The 15,987-nt window shown below is 33.9% G+C and overlaps 2 protein-coding genes across 5 annotated transcripts; one reads left to right on the forward strand and one right to left on the reverse strand.

Annotated features, from left to right (window-relative positions):
• Positions 1-360: 360 nt before the first annotated feature.
• Positions 361-6,204, reverse strand: LOC130825892 (uncharacterized protein At5g43822). 4 transcript variants are annotated; one of them, XM_057691350.1, is made up of 8 exons: positions 5,980-6,201; positions 5,599-5,762; positions 5,353-5,471; positions 3,909-4,085; positions 3,480-3,536; positions 2,011-2,075; positions 1,195-1,261; positions 361-1,070 (listed from the first exon to the last, which is right to left on the reverse strand). In XM_057691350.1, exons 2-7 carry the CDS (start codon positions 5,728-5,730, stop codon positions 1,218-1,220), a joined length of 594 nt encoding a protein of 197 aa, XP_057547333.1. In that variant the 5' UTR covers positions 5,731-5,762; positions 5,980-6,201; the 3' UTR covers positions 361-1,070; positions 1,195-1,217. The 4 variants fall into 4 exon arrangements, with proteins under 4 accessions (XP_057547333.1, XP_057547334.1, XP_057547331.1 ...); XM_057691351.1 differs by having other exon boundaries at positions 5,599-6,204; XM_057691348.1 differs by having other exon boundaries at positions 361-1,261.
• Positions 6,205-8,421: 2,217 nt separating this feature from the next.
• Positions 8,422-12,804, forward strand: LOC130825905 (chloroplastic import inner membrane translocase subunit HP30-2). Its single transcript, XM_057691366.1, has 6 exons — positions 8,422-8,866; positions 10,661-10,776; positions 11,097-11,223; positions 11,637-11,791; positions 12,377-12,439; positions 12,536-12,804. The coding sequence occupies exons 1-6, from the start codon at positions 8,570-8,572 to the stop codon at positions 12,567-12,569; spliced, it is 792 nt and encodes a 263-aa protein (XP_057547349.1). The 5' UTR covers positions 8,422-8,569; the 3' UTR covers positions 12,570-12,804.
• The last annotated feature ends 3,183 nt before the right edge of the window (positions 12,805-15,987 follow it).

The raw sequence follows: 15,987 nt of genomic DNA on the forward strand, positions 1-15,987 counted from the left end.
AAAAAGTTACTACACTATCCCGCTTATTACTATATTTAATTATTTTTATATTATTTTGACATAAAATAGAAATTTGCTCTCTCTACTCAATTACTCAAATAGTCAAATTATAAGTCAAAAGTCAAAACAACTTTACTATAATATGCCACAATTACTTCCCACAAAAAATAAAATCTAATACTGCTTCAATTGAAAAACAAATACTAGATATGACAATTCTTTAAAGAGCAAAATATTGAAAGTCGAGACGAAGTATTGAAGACAAATTCAAAAAGAAAGGTATAACACAAATATGACAAGAGATAAACCAAAAGAATAAAAGGGTTGTTTGAATTCCCAAAGGCCAAATAGAAAACATCAACACCCTTTGAAATGGTAAATAAAGTGTAAAATTCAAAGGAAATGAATTATATAAACAAGCACCTATGAGCTAAAAAGGGTTCTTTAGAATGACAACTAAAAGTAATAGAAACCCAATATTAATACAGTCAAACAGAAAATGTTTTCCATTGTTTTATTGGCCACAGGAACAATATTCTTGCTAGGCATGAGTGCTATGACAATAACACTCATCTCCTCGACTCTATGTGCTACTGGGAGCGGAAAGCAACAGAAGACTGATCCGTATGAAGGGGAAGACGGTCGAACCTTCTTTCAAACCGTATATGGCAGAGAATCATGGTGAATTACTTGGTTTAAATCATCACGGCAATGTCACAGACTCACATACTAACGCCTTTATGTGCCTTCTTCCAAATCGTATGAGGACGGTGGACCCAGCTGTGAATGCTGATGTTCGTTTCATCGCTTTTTCTCATTGTATGTATTCCAATAGAAAGTGGGAGTTTCTCCCACAATTTTTTTCAGATCTCGAGTCTTAAGGTAGCTTCCAATGAGTTTATAGCTCACCTTTGGTTCTCGGTCATAAATAAGGCTACAATATAAAATTCTAACATAAAATGTATTATATAAAGTAGTATACGAACTAACAGTCGGTTCTTCAGGAATTCCAACTCCCTCAACAGAATACCTTTTGAGACTTGAGGAGTCTACTCCCTATTGCATATCATCTGCACATGAATAGTGCGAGTTATATGCGAACTTAAATGTATTGTTACTAAATATACTTCAACAAGGGGGTAATCTGATGTCAATATATAATTTGGCAGCTAGATCATAAGGAGGCGCTCAAACCACTCATTCATAGCTTAGGCACTTTAACAAATGTCTTCTGCAAATATAATGTCATAAATCAGCTGTACTGCAATCCAAAACAAAAGATAAGATAAGCATGTTTTTCTATGACTCATAACTTCATTATTGTTAAAATGCTCAAATAAACAAGAGATTATGTAGAAAAAAGAAAACCAAGGAGAAGACAGTTTTGACTTCATCTTTTTAATTGAATTCATCGTATAATTTAGACTTCTACTGATTAAACATTTTCATCTACTCACTCCACACGATCTATCACCTTCCAGCCAAGTCGGCTAGGAAATTTCAGCATGTGTGCTTAATACTTGGGGTCAGAAAGAATATTCTCACCAGGTCAAGTCTATATCAGACGCAACTCTGTTGATCAGGGTTGTTCCAAATATTTAGAGGCCCTGTGCTAATTACAAAGTTAGGGCCCGAAAATCTAGTTTAATACATCTCCTAGTTTTAATTTTTTTTGGAACTAAAACATCTCGTTGTTCCAATGAGTATATCTTTTGGCAAGAGTGCACCAGTCATTTATATCTTAAGGCATAGCTGTTTCAATATCACTTTCGTTAATACCATGGCAACCAATAAATGACCAGATTACTTGGTATTAGAGTACATCTTAAAGTAAAATCCCTAATACTTAAATATGACAACTTTAGGGGATTTGAGAAATTCATCAAGTTGCATGGTCTAGACACAACAAATCTTGAATTTTCTAGCTGTAGTGTCATATACATGAAAAACCAAAACCATAAATGTTCATAAAGGAACTTTATAACAGTATCAAATCTCATGATTGTGTACCTTCATCTTTCGGAATGTTAGGCTGATCGAATAAAAGTTGGCGCAATGCTCCCAGATCTTTGGAGCTGAAAAAGTTTTTTGCACAAGTCAAGATCATAAAGTTCCAAAGATAGATAATGCAAAAAAACAGTTACCATCACAAGCACATCCTATTCAAAACTTGAGCAATACAAAAACATAATGCTCAAAACAATTGAAAGATTAAAACTGAAAATTAATTATCACAGTACATCATATCCTTTAAGGAATGACAGTAACAGCAGAATACTATAGCTTTCAAAAATTTAGTTGTCACTAATTTGTAACTATACATAGCATTTGTAAGCATCATTTTTCTTTTCCTTAAACATCAGATATTTAAAAGAAAAAATTGATTTTAAAACTCCAAACTTCAGGTGTTTTATGATAATCTCAACTTTAGGGAGTGTCTTATCTTAAAGCACTTGACTGGTAGGTAACCTGTAGAACACATTCTATAGGTTAACATATTTAAAAGAAAAAGAAAAAGAAAAAGAGCAAACACAAGCCCGACAGCCACCCCCACCCTTCTACCTCCCCCTCCCCTGCTCTCCCCCCACCCTGGCGGCAACAGCCATGACCGCCACCCGTACCCCGTTGTCCAAGTGAAATCATACTTTTCCCTTACCCGTCCGCAACAGCGACAACCAGAAATCCCACCGAACCCAAGCACCACCTCCTGCCCACCAACAATTCACAGATCCACCAGCATCATTCACCCCAGACCTTCAGCACCACCGGACCACCACCTCCTTGACGCTGCCAAATGCTTTGGTTCAATCACTGTATCAAAAATGCTAGCGAAAGATGTTTGCTTCAATTTAGAATGTCCATTTCATGCTATTCATATTTCAATATCTCCATTATTCAATTTAGAATGTCCATATTCTTTTTCTAATGATTCCATCATTCTAAATTCACAGGTGATTTTTTTTCTTTTGCAAATGCTTTCATGTTTCTTCATAGTAGTACAGGGTGATGATGGAGTTAGTACTTAGTAGTGACAAGTGATTAAACTTGGGAGGATATGAAGAAAAATAAAAAATTTGTATGGTAATGATGAGTTTTGTGGTTCTTTTTGAATTAGAAAGCGTACAAAGGTAGGGGAGAATGGAGAGGGGGGTCACCGGAAGGTCGTGGCTAAGATGAGATGGCCAAGGTGGTAAAAGGGGTGGAGGAGGTTATTTGTTTTATTTTTAAAGATTTATTTTGGGTAACTTTTTTTAATAAACTTCAAATTTGAAAGTATCAAAAGTTCACATGTTATACCGGTTCCAGATAATCCGGCACTTTAATTAAGACAACTTTTAAAGTTGGGATTTTTAGATAAAAACACAGAAGTTGGGATCATTATAATTGGAACACCTAAAGTTGAGAAATTCAAAATCAATTTTTTCTATTTTAAAAAGAAAATGTTCTAAACGCAAACCACACAATTTCTCTTGGGATACCTGGATTTTAAAGCAATTTTAGAGAGTGCAGAAACAACTGATACTTTAAGGAGGTACCTACACGTAAAAAGAAATAGAATATAAGCATTAGTGAGCCAGTTAACCTGTAACTAGTAAAGGGAAAAGAAATATAGAAAACTTGAAATATGGTTGGCTGAAGATGTAGCAGAGTATGCAAATTGCAAACTGAATTGTCAAACATTTCTCAAAATCCCCCCAAAATAAGGGTACAACTTCAACATAGTACAGAATGAAAAACAAGATCCAAGAAAATACAAAGCTATTGACTAACAAAAACAACTCGAACCACTACTGTGTCACTCCTTGCCCCTTGGTCATGATACAAAAGTTGGTGCAAACCTATATTCATTATAACACTTTTAAGTTCTAATGAATAAGAGCAAGCTGAAAATGCCAAGTAGAACATACTCAGAGTAGTGCATCTCCTGCAGAATCGCAAGCCCATCTAAGCAATCTGAAAGTCTTGGTTTGATCCCTGTCCTTTGTTGTAGTTGTTTTGTAGAAGGCTGAGATCCTCCTCCAGCAAGATGCTTGCTCTCTTTAACCATTTTTTCCAGAAAAAGTACAATGCTATGGAAATCTTCCCTGCAAATAGTTCCAATTCTGAGTGTCTAAACTCATAAAGCATTGTTCCGCAATCATAATTCAATCATTTATTTCCCTAAAACATAACATGGGTGTAAACCTTAGGACATAAGCTACCAGATAAGAGACAATCTTCAGAGAAACATATTTAAAAGAGTCTAATTACAACCGTATATTCTTTTTCTTACATATCTAAACCGAGAACTAAACTAGAGTTTTCTTACAATCTTCAGCTAAGATACACTAAGTTTTCAAAAATATTTTCTGTCACGAATTTCACCGCATGAACAGATGTGGAGCTTGCTCAGAGTTCAAAGTTTTGACACCACACGACTCCTTACTTGCCACTTCTATTCCTATATACTATTCCCTTTTATCTTACAAAAACAAATTGTATCAATATCTAATACTAATTCTCATTACAAGAGTAAAATATTTTGTTCCTCCTGTGTTATCAAATTCAACAATCATATTCAATCAATCTATCATTATCAAAATTCACAACTAACTACACAAATGTAGTTGCCAATTTTACATCATGTTTAATAAAAAAATCAAGTCATCAACACATAATAACTTAACCAAAATTTTCATAATTAACAAATTTCCTCCAATAAGGTAAAATGTTGCTTACTATACTTACGTGTGGAAACATTTTAAACTACGTCTAGCAATCAAGTACAAGCACCTAGAGCGTTTTTACAAAAGAGGTAAGCAATAGAATCACTTAATATCCAATATTCACTTTTAATATTGAACTCATAGTCTTCTTTATACATGCTGTAAGAAACCGGATAGTTGTTACACTTCAGATTCTCAGTCAAACAGCTCGCATGTCAATAACTCAAAATGCTCACTTTTTCCCCTTTCCTTCTTCGTGTTAATGAAGTCATTGTCTATTAGGTTTTTTAGTAAATGGTTGTGGTTGTTGGTTTGTTTGATGAGCTGAAGTGTTAGTTGTTTTCATTGGTTTTTAAGATAGCTGGATAAGTCAGTTATTTAGGGAGATGTTTGACTAAAATTAAAATTAAGTGTCATGTTGTTATGAGGAAAAAAGGGACAACAAGCCAAAAGCCAATATAATAAGTTAGTTAGTCTTTTTATTTTGGATTAAAAGCCAACTTAAAACTTGACTAAGTCATTTACCAAACAACCCCTATTTGTTGCATTCTACAATAAAAAAAGTGATAAGAATGCTAAACAGTAAACAGTGAAACTCAAAAAAAAAAAAAAAAACTTAAGTGGTGGAGAATTAATTAGAACTAACATAGTATACTTAATTGAAAGCAAAATGGTCTCCAACGCCTCCATTTGATTTTGCAAAACAGCCTCTTCAATCCCATCAATACCCTTCAAACAACCATAGTTCTTTTTATCTCCAATCACCTATACAATGTTTTCCCAGCAATGTTACATACTAAATTTTAGTAACTAAGGCACCTAGATTTAAACTTCAACTCTCGCACAATCAAAAATAGAGAAATTATAGAATTAACTAAGTAAAATGGCAAACCTGAACTCTTTCAATGATGGAAGAAGCGTTAGAAAACTGAGAAATTAAGCGGGATTGGAGGGTTTCCCAATTGTCCATTTCTTGTCTCACTTTCTTGAATTTCTGCTGATATTTCTTCAGAATTCCCTCCATGTCAATTATTTGTAGATTGAGAAATCAAGGTGCTGGGATTAAAAGGCAACACAGAGTTTAGGGTTTATGCACAAAAATTGAACAACTAAAACCATTCTAGAACTTTTTGGTGTGCTCAAGCGAAAGAATAATTTAGGCCTATTTCAGGATAGGCATAAGAAAATAATTTTACTGAAACAATCCATCATTTCAGTATTATATCACAAAAACTTCTCAAACTGATTTAGATAAGAACAGAACCCATCATACTCATAGATAGAAGAAGACGTCGGGTGAAGATAAATCGAAAAGCAGTTGATACTTGATACTGTGCTGCTTTGTCGCCTCTTGTCGGACGTAAAGTAGCCGTCGCCGGTGTGCTCTATCGAACGTGAAGAAAAGGGAAAAGGGTGAAGAAATGGGTTAAGGCGAAAATCAGAAGAGAAGAAGTTTTGAGTTAGGGATGCGAATTAAGTTAGAGAGATGGGAGATGAACTTACTTAATTATGCAATTACTAATTGTTTAATTTTTTTGTTATTTGTTAATTTTTTTTAGTTGTTATTAATTAATTAGTGTTTAGTATTATTAGTTATGCAATTTTATGTTAATTGATAAATATACTCAAGATATGTGTTAGTAGGGCAAATAATCATGGTAGAGGCAATGGTGTTGTTAAGGTTTATTATCTGACAATACTTTTAGACTTACGCTTCTTATAGAGGATCTTTGTGAAAGGGTGTTATCTTACACCTTAGAATAGCTACGTAAACATATGAATGACGCTCTGAGCACATATAATTTCTTGGGGTCTAATGATGAGGAAGAAAGACAAAGTGAATACCAGAGGTTTGTAAACAATCTGTATATCGGAGAGTTGCACGGAAACTAAGAGACAAGTTTGTGTGCACAAAAGTTGGGCCTAGTACTTCTAGTGGTGTTGATGCCCCACCGAAAAGCTCAAAGGAACATGTAGCTCCCCGGACTAAGAGACATAGGCAGGCAGCCAATGGGATTGGGTAATTAGTACACCCCAACCATGTGGACCTACAAATATTAGGATGTTTTTCTAGCTATGGATGGCACATAACTAGGATTATATCAGGGGAGTGAGCATATGCCTCCGATTTTGAAATGTCGTACTAGGAAGAAAACGATGGAGACCATCATCAGACTTCGAGATATGTCTAATGAGTTGTATATAGAGTTGCCTTTCTGTCCAATTGTCGTGTATCATGCATCGTCGCGTTGATATTTTCTTTGATTTTTGTTTTTTTAGAGGTGGCAACCGAATACCACTACCTTTTACATGCGCCAGGGGAGATGATCATCAAGTTGCACAACGTGCAACATAAACATGAGTTGTTTGTTGGTGGTTCGCTGCCCAAAGAAGTTTTAGAGGAGGTATGGACATTGGCTCTCATAAGCTTATTTGGGGAGCCAATGAGTGAGTTGCAGATGAAGGGGATGTTTACCGGTGAGAGCATCAACATCAATTATCTTTTCAACCTATGCGGCAGGACTTAGTGTGTACGAGTGGTCTGAAGAACACAATCACAATTGTCAAACACATATATAACACCAGGTGTATTTTTAGATTCTACATGTAATAAGCTTAAGGTAATCCGTGAGTGGCATGCTTTGAAGAACACAATTGCACATGTCAAACACATAATTTCCTAGATATAGCTTACGGTTATGTTCACTTAGAATTAGTGACAAAGCATGAATGGATAATTTGTGATACAATGGTCTCATCAATCGCAGCACTCGTGGAATGATACTCATAGGTTCCTCCAATACTTTGTTGATAGTATCTTATATTGTTGATTTGTTATTTGTGTGCTACCTCTCAAATAGGGTATCAAATAAGCTATTACTGCTAAGATAATTTAGATGACGAATGCTGGCTCTCAACTCGGCCAATAATCTAATTACCCATATATGCACAATTATTTGTCCATACACACACAAACTTCTCTTTACGTTTGACCTAAGTTCTCATTATGAAATACATGACCTTTTCATTTCTCTTGGACTAGGAAGAAAAAATAACTCTTTAACGGTGTTCATATTCATCAACTGTAAAGCAATTAACAAAAGGTTCCAATAGGTACACCTAAATAACTCATGTTGATTTTGTTTACCATCACAAAATTTGTTAACCATATTCTTTACATTATTTTCTATGTGCCATACACATAACAAATGTCAAACATATATAGTAAAAAATATTTGATAAAAACTTTGAAAAACCTAGAAAAAACATTACGAATAATTGAATTTGCACTAACTTTTATTTTATTTTGTCTCATTGATTGTTCACTTTTCTTGCCACTAATCCTACTCTGCTTTTAATCTCATTTACAAATTTATATTACAACTCAATTATTAATACAAATTATTACAACTTAATTAATACAAATTTATATTGTCTCTCCATCTTAATTCTTAATCACTCATTCCCACTATTTACTTTTTTGTGCCTCATTATTCAATTCAATTTTCTTTCTACTAAATTTTCCCTATATTACAACTTGTGCAAAATAAAAGGGCTTGAAAGATTATTATCTATTATTATAAATAAAACTACAAATAATAATAGTTAATACAAAATAAAAAACAAGTCTTATACGAGACCGCATGAACGACCAAAATTACTCCTAAAATTAGGTATCTTAAAAGTACCCAGACGGCCAGATCTGTTGAGACTGATAAGCAAAACTTGTCGTATGCAGCCCTGATTCTCGTTTTATCTATCCACTCAGTCGCACAACCCTCCATCAAAATCCCCCTTTTCTTATCCCTTTCACTCTCCTCTCAAAAACCCCCATAAACCCTCTGAATCCTTACAAATCAACCATGGGAGGAGGAAAGCAAGAATTAATGGTGACAGAACCAATAAAGAGTTTGATACAACAAAACCCAATTGTCCAAATTCAATCCAAATTCAAAGAAATGGAAATTCACCTTAAAACTTGGCTTTCTAAACAATCTCTTCCTGTTGAAGCTGCTGTTGTTACTGCTGGTGGTGCTGCTCAAGGCGCCCTTATTGGTGCTCTTATGGGAACCTTTTCTCAAGACTTGCCTTCTTCTATGGTGCCTCAACCTGCTCCTGGTCTTGACCCTAAGGCCATGGCTACTATTCAACAAGCTCAGGTGAATGGTTTTTACTTCAATTGTTCTTTTTTTTTTTTCCTTTGGGTTTCTCAATTTGGTCTATCTCGAATAGTTATTTTTAGTTACTAACTGAATTTTATGTTTTCTTTGATAATTTGGCCAAGACTTCTACTTTTGCACTGTATTCAATGGATATTCAATTTCATCTAGGATTTATAGCTTGTCATTTGATTCTTTAGTTAATCCTTTTGCTTTTATGTTTGTTATTGAGAATTCATTATACTAAATTAGAAAAAAATTATAATGTGGGTTCTTGCTGAGAATATAATAAAACAACATTCCCTTAATCCAATGTCATTAAGTGGCTCTCACCAGAGGTTGTTTCCCACTAAAGCTAGGTAGTAGGTAGCAAACTTCATATATGCAGATTCACATACTTGAGACGTGTACATGATTTAATGTGCTATTTTAATATAATCCATTATAACTCAAAACCCATAACTACAAATCTTTGGCTAGAGAAGATGATATGGATCCAAATTTAGTTGGGATCTTTTATTGGTAGGGAGTTGATTCGAGGCTTGAACTTTGTGTTGTGGCTTGTTGTTGTTTTTGTATTAATGTTTTGGTTTGTATGTCATTTTTCAACAGAAAGCTGCCTGTTTGTTATTAAAGACTGAGGTTGTGTATATTTGAGTCTCAAATTTCACCTAGGCAGCCAATATGGTAATGTCATGTTGTAATGATTATTCTGGTGAGATAAACAACAAAGGGCAAAAGTCTTGTTCTCTTCAACCAACAAATTTTAATCTGAAAGTTCAATATTGTGGGCGCTTTGATTGTGGTTTGAGGAATAAAGTCTTATCCTATTCTACCAAATCATTCACTTTCATTAAAATGAAAAAATGCAAAGAAAAATAATGAGTGATGGTTAAAAGAAAGTTCATTTCACCTAAAATAAGGTAAGAAAATGTCCAAGTATTTTACTACGTGAAAATGAGATGTTCGGAACAATGGGATTTGGCAAAGAGGAATTGTTTAGTAGGTATAGAATCCCCTAACAATGGAGTTTAGTAGGACCTAATAAAGTGAACTAATTGTTGGGAAGTTAAATTACTTATTTGGTTTTAGACCTCTATTCATATGTTGAGGCTTGGTGCCTATTGTGTAATATCCAGAGTTGAGATTACAAAGAAAAGTTTTTAAAGGATTAATAGTACTAACCATATCTATAAGATACATCTTCTTTTCAAGCAACTTTATCTTCTTCGTATGGACTACTTTAAGATGGGTGATCTCATTGGAAATTCCTAAGGCTCACACATGTGAGAATGAAATGCTCCGAAAAGACTTTTTGTGGGTTGTGAGGTCAGCTTACAACTTCCCAACGTAATCACCAACCACTTGGTTTATTTGGGGGATGGAGCATTTCATTTAGACGAAAAACACAAAAGAATTGGATAAGAAAATGGAAACTAAATAGTGAAAAAAGGAAGTGGTTCTTTGGTTTGGGGGGGATGAAGCGTATCGGTAGAGAGAACAACAATAATGATGAAGCTACTTTTCTTTTTAGCCTACGACAATCACAGTCTTTTAAGATACCTGGAACGAAACTCATGTCTTTGTTCACTGCAGTACGATTTGATTCCTTATTATATGTCCATATATCTAGCTGTTTTATTCCATTTAATGTCACTTCAAACATAAATGTGCTATTACTTGTCAATGCAAATGTCACTGGAATATTACTTTCAATTTTGAATATTAATGCAATAACTGACTAGTCCTTAGTCTATGTGCAAGTTTTAATGAAATCAATTTCCTTTTTTGCAGGCTCTTTCAGGGGGTCCATTGGTTCAAGCTCGCAATTTTGCTGTTATGACGGGCGTCAATGTTGGCATCTCTTGTGTTTTAAGGAGAGTGAAGGGGAAAGAGGATGTGTGGTCTAGGTAAACTTGCTTCATTTTATATTTGTGGACTTGCATATTTCCAAGAAGCTTGTTGTCCATATTTTTGTGCTGTTTATAAATGCAGTTTATTTGTCGATCCTTAAAGTTTATTGACCATTGTGAGTCATTAAAATCTTATTATTTGGTAAATGTTGGTGACTTCACAAGAGTCTATGGATGTAATCATGTAATTATGTGCTGGTTGTCAAATATCCTAAAGTTATTGTTTTTGACGTTTCTGGGCATAGAGCCCTGCATGTCATTTACCTTTCTAGTGTCTTTCCTTTGCTTAGTATTTAACTCGATGTACTAAATTGCAGTATGATAGCAGCATTTGGTTCTGGATCAATGTTTGCTTTGGTTAGTGGCATGGGTGGTCCAAACCAACTACCCAATATGATCTCGTCTGGAATTTTCTTTGCCCTTGCTCAAGGTGGTATTTACAAGGTTTGTACTTGCCCCTGCACGAATTGTTTTCGTCCCGCTTAGCTATATGTGAGCTTTAAAGTTCCTCTTATGGCCATGAATCTGATTGCGTTGGGTATTTGGGATGTTGTGCCTTGTTCCACTCACTTCAATTTTTACGAAATTGAAATATGGCAATGAATCAGGTTAATGCAGAAACTGGGGGTTTGGACTGTTGTGCACAGATCTTCTCATCCGTTATTTGTCAACTGAAACTCATTTTACTGTTTTTTATTGAATAAAAGTGCTTGCCTAAGCAAGCATCTTACCTGCTTGAGTGTTGTAAGTCAATGTTACTCGCACTAACGATCCATGCTGCTGCCGTGCTTCAGAAAGGTTATCTAGATCCCCTCGCCCTCTTTTTTTCCAGGCTTACTTATAATATATGTATGCAGCTGGGAGAAAAGTTCTCTAAGTCGCAAGTGCAAGAGGATGATCCATTTTATGCAAAAACAAGAAGCATGTTAATCAGGCTTGGCCTCGAGAGCTATGAAAAAAACTTCAAAAAAGGACTGCTTAATGACCGTACATTGCCATTGCTCACCGATAGGCAAGTTATCATTGCACATAATCTCTCATTTTGATTTAGTATGAATGACCTTTATTCTGAATGGAAGGAGGATATAGCTTGATTATATTATATTGGCCTGTGATCCTGTTAATTACTTCGATATATTCTTGTTCCCCCTCCCCCTCATCAACCTTAGCTGCTAAATCAACGATGAACCTGTACATCTATATAAGTAACACGGTGTTTTGCCCCGAAAATCCCGAAAATCCAGTTTGAGGTGGCGAGAGCTGAATCTAACCCAGCGGGCAAAGTAAGAGGTTTGAGTGGAGCAGCTCACTCATTGTTACCCCCTCCCTTGCGGGTGCACGTGTTTGGTGACACTTGCTTCTCGTAGAAGTTGCAAGGACATAGTGCCCCATAACTATGAATAGTATAGTGAGGTTAACACAAGAGTGCCCGCCCCCCTCCGCCTCCCCCTGTACCTTTAATCTCAGACCATGCAAACAAAAAACAATAGCGGAGAAATAGTGATTCAAAGAGACCTGGAATTTAGTCCATTTATAGCGCCCACTTTCGTCTGTTTATGTATGCTAACGTTTTATATGTTCCGGATACTCTTTTCAGTGCTCTTAAAGACGTAAACATCCCTCCAGGTCCAAGACTTATAATTCTCGACCAAATCGAAAGGTTTGATCTTGTGCTTCGTTCTTTCATTCATTCATCTTATCTATATGAATCATTTACGGACTGACCCTTGTTTGCTTGGGTTTTTGAACTTATCAGGGATCCAGAGCTGAAGGAGAGGCGAAGAAGTTAAAGTAAGCAACCTACGCGGGTTTCAAACTAATTAGGCGATCCACGGAGTCACAATATTGGTAGGAAGGCATTGAAATCTTGTATGTAGTTATTTCTTTTTAAAGGGTAGATTGAGGCTTTGAAATTTTCATTGAATGTGATGTATTTACATTAAATTATGCTATAAATCAGACCAATTAGGTTTTTGACAGTATTATTCTGAATTCAGTACAAATAAAAGCAGCATAATTGAGTTACTTTGGTGGGACATCATCTCTTGGTGAGACGACCTCAAAACAAGGAATCCATATGCTAATTATTTTATTAGTTGGACTATTCAACCTGTATATGAAGAACGTCTCATGGTGAGACTGTCTCACACAAGAATTGGTGACCATAATTTGCATTTTCTAGTTTTAAAATTTCAGCATGGTAATCCTTAAGTTTCAACTTGGTTTGCGTATGACCTTATTTATAAATAACATTGGGTTTCTCTCGTTTAAATTAGAGAAATTTCATATGGTCTCCGAATTGCGATTTTTTCTCTCCACCATTTTCAACATTGTGTTTTTTAATAAATAAATGTAGACTAGGAGGTTAACAAATTACACCAATTTGAGAAGTTTTCATGCATAAGTATTGGAGATTTGGTGTTTTAGTGGTTAACAGTTCATTAAAAGAGAGTAATGGGAAATTATGGTGAAGAATAAGACTTGAAATATAGAGATGAGATAAGATTGTGGATGAGATCGAAAAGAGAGTAAAATTATTGTCAAAAAAGAAAAGCGTACAAAATTAATGAGTCAAATTAAACTTAAAAATGATGCAAATTAAAAAGGACATGAGAGTAAATATCATGCAAAGTTCACTTACTTCAAGGTTGATAATAGGGAATTAGGGAACAAAATTGAGGTTAGACCTTAGTTTCATCTACCCACTAGATAGATTATTTGTGTGAGGTGGCAATTGATGATTAGCTTGATAAATAATTAAATATGTTTTAGATAAGTGGTTAGTGAAAAATGAATGCATGTAATCTTTATATCCTCAATACTATTTTAGATGGGTAATTTACTCAGTGGGTAAACAAAATTTTTCCCAATAAAACGTCAATATGTCTAACTTTGTAGGTATTGTTTGGAAGATAATAAATTCTACTTATCACCCAATATGTTTGACGGCTCGTTATAGCTGTTAGTGTTAGATGGTGTAAATCATAATGAAAAAATAGTACAATATGATTAGGAAAACTTTTTTACAAGTTAATTAGTCATAATTGTTCTAATTAAATCATTTCGTTTTCTTTACAATATTAATTTCATTACTTTACCACTTAGAGGTGTAGATGACAATGGAAAATTCTAAATTTTTTTTATTGATCAAAGTTTTTTACCTTGGAAATAACAGACTACACTTCTTGAAAAATTATGCTATAAATCGTTTAACTACTACTTAGTATTAAATATCAAATGAACCATAATAGCAAGTATGTAGATAAAATAGGCAAACACACTAGACAACCTTAAGAGGGTGTGTATTCCTTCTCTTCACTAGGGTCTTAAGCTTGAGTTTTAGGAGAAGACTTGGGGATAAAGGGGAAAGTCTTGGGAAAAGTTATGAGTTGAGTTAAGGACTATTTTCGATTCAAGATTCTTTCACAATAACTTATGTATACTGTCATATGTTATATTTTTATAGAAATATATTTTTAAACATATAAAAGTAAATTTGAAATGAATTCGAAATAAAGTGCAAAATTAGAGAAAGTTTGTTTGACTCTGAAAATAATAAATTAAATTAAAATTAGTGAAATCTAATGCGAAAAGATTAGAGTTTGAGTTGGGCGATAACCATGAGTAAAGAGCTTATGCAATGAAGTTAATTTATGACATCTAATCTATCCATCTAGTTGTATCCAATGGTGTTCCTCCAATTACGTCTAGTTTTAGTCTTTCTAAATACTTAATATCTTCCAAATTGAGCTAAAACAAATACGTCAAAACTCTTAATTGGTTCTTAATCTACATGCTTATCTACTCCAACGTTATTTTCTTTGCTTAATTTAAGGAGGTTGCCTCCCATGTGAGCTTGTTTAGATCTTTTCATCTTCAATTTCATGGATCAAAAATCAAACCCAAAAATTAAATAAGGTTCATACTTTAATTTGTAACCTTTATAAAAGTCAATAGGTGCTCTTTGACAACATTTAGGGATTTAAAATGGGTGTGGGTTGGATATGTCCTCCCCGGTCTTTTATATTCATATCCATTTAAAATTTTCATACTCATGGTAGATAAAATTTTCATATTCAAAACTGCCCACCTAGACATATATTTAATTCATTCCTACTTATTATGGTCAATTGAATATATTCATTATGGGTACATCAACCTTATGATCGTCATTTACATTTAAGTTTGCATTATATATTCTATAAATTTTTATAAATTTGATTGTACATTTAATTTCATATAATGTTGGGATGAGTTATCCCACATCGATAAACTGAAAATGGTGTGCACGCTTTATAAGCTATTAGAAACCTTCTTCCCATTGCCATATGGTTTTGGGATGGTATATATCTCCTTGGCTTATGAAGTGTGCGCACTTGTGTATCCCCGTTAATATGCAGGCATTCACAATAAGTCCAGCCTAATTTAACATATAAACCATACAAAATCTAATACAACATAAAATTAATTAATTTTTTGTCAATAGTTTTTATAAAAATATACAAAATTAATATAAAATAGATTTATGAACATGATGCGGGACGAATAAATATGGCTAGGATAGTTAAGACATCATACTCATCACTTATCCATTACTCTTTATGAGTGAAATCTTTATAATTTCCTCGCATGTCATGATATCTAACAACATTTAAATGGTGTTTTGTTCTAAAGTTTGAAATGGTATAAATTAGTAGCAAAAAAAAAATCTTGTATGAAATTACTCTAATAAATTCGCACTTGTCGCACCCTAATTTTTAAGCATAAATTCTTATATAACACAATTTTATCGTGAGATATGTCTCATATTTAAATTAAATAGTTTAATAATAAAAATATTAAGCTTATATACTTTTTATTTTAAAATTGCTTCATTATAAAATGATGTCTGAGACGATAAATCTTATGGACGTAAGACTAAAGAAGTGCAAATATGGGCCACTAATGTTGATGTAAGCAATTTCCTAACTAATGATAAAAAAAAAACAGAGAATTCCCACTTACAATTGTTTGAGTCAATTTCCTTGCCGTCTTTTCCATGTTATTCCTGATACCTTGATTTTGAGATATTTTGGGCATTTTGGAAAAAAAATTATTTAATAATTTTAGCTTATTTTATTATAATTAAAGGTTTAAGACGTCAAATTATCTAATGTTAGTATTTGATAAATTAATTAGTTGAAATAACTAATTATTATAAATAAATTA

This window comes from Amaranthus tricolor, chromosome 10 (genome assembly GCF_026212465.1).
Source record: "Amaranthus tricolor cultivar Red isolate AtriRed21 chromosome 10, ASM2621246v1, whole genome shotgun sequence".
NCBI lineage: Eukaryota > Viridiplantae > Streptophyta > Magnoliopsida > Caryophyllales > Amaranthaceae > Amaranthus > Amaranthus tricolor.

Coding starts and splice junctions, on each gene's coding strand:
- LOC130825892 (XM_057691351.1), bottom strand. CDS start 5,730: ATGGAGGGAATTCTGAAGAAATATCAGCAGAAATTCAAGAAAGTGAGA. Junction 4,086..5,352: donor CTTTCAATTAAGTATACTAT/GTTAGTTCTAAT, acceptor AACTATTTGCAG/GGAAGATTTCCATAGCATTG. Junction 1,262..2,010: donor TAACATTCCGAAAGATGAAG/GTACACAATCAT, acceptor TTTGGATTGCAG/TACAGCTGATTTATGACATT.
- LOC130825905 (XM_057691366.1), top strand. CDS start 8,570: ATGGGAGGAGGAAAGCAAGAATTAATGGTGACAGAACCAATAAAGAGT. Junction 8,867..10,660: donor CTACTATTCAACAAGCTCAG/GTGAATGGTTTT, acceptor CCTTTTTTGCAG/GCTCTTTCAGGGGGTCCATT. Junction 11,792..12,376: donor TTGCCATTGCTCACCGATAG/GCAAGTTATCAT, acceptor TACTCTTTTCAG/TGCTCTTAAAGACGTAAACA.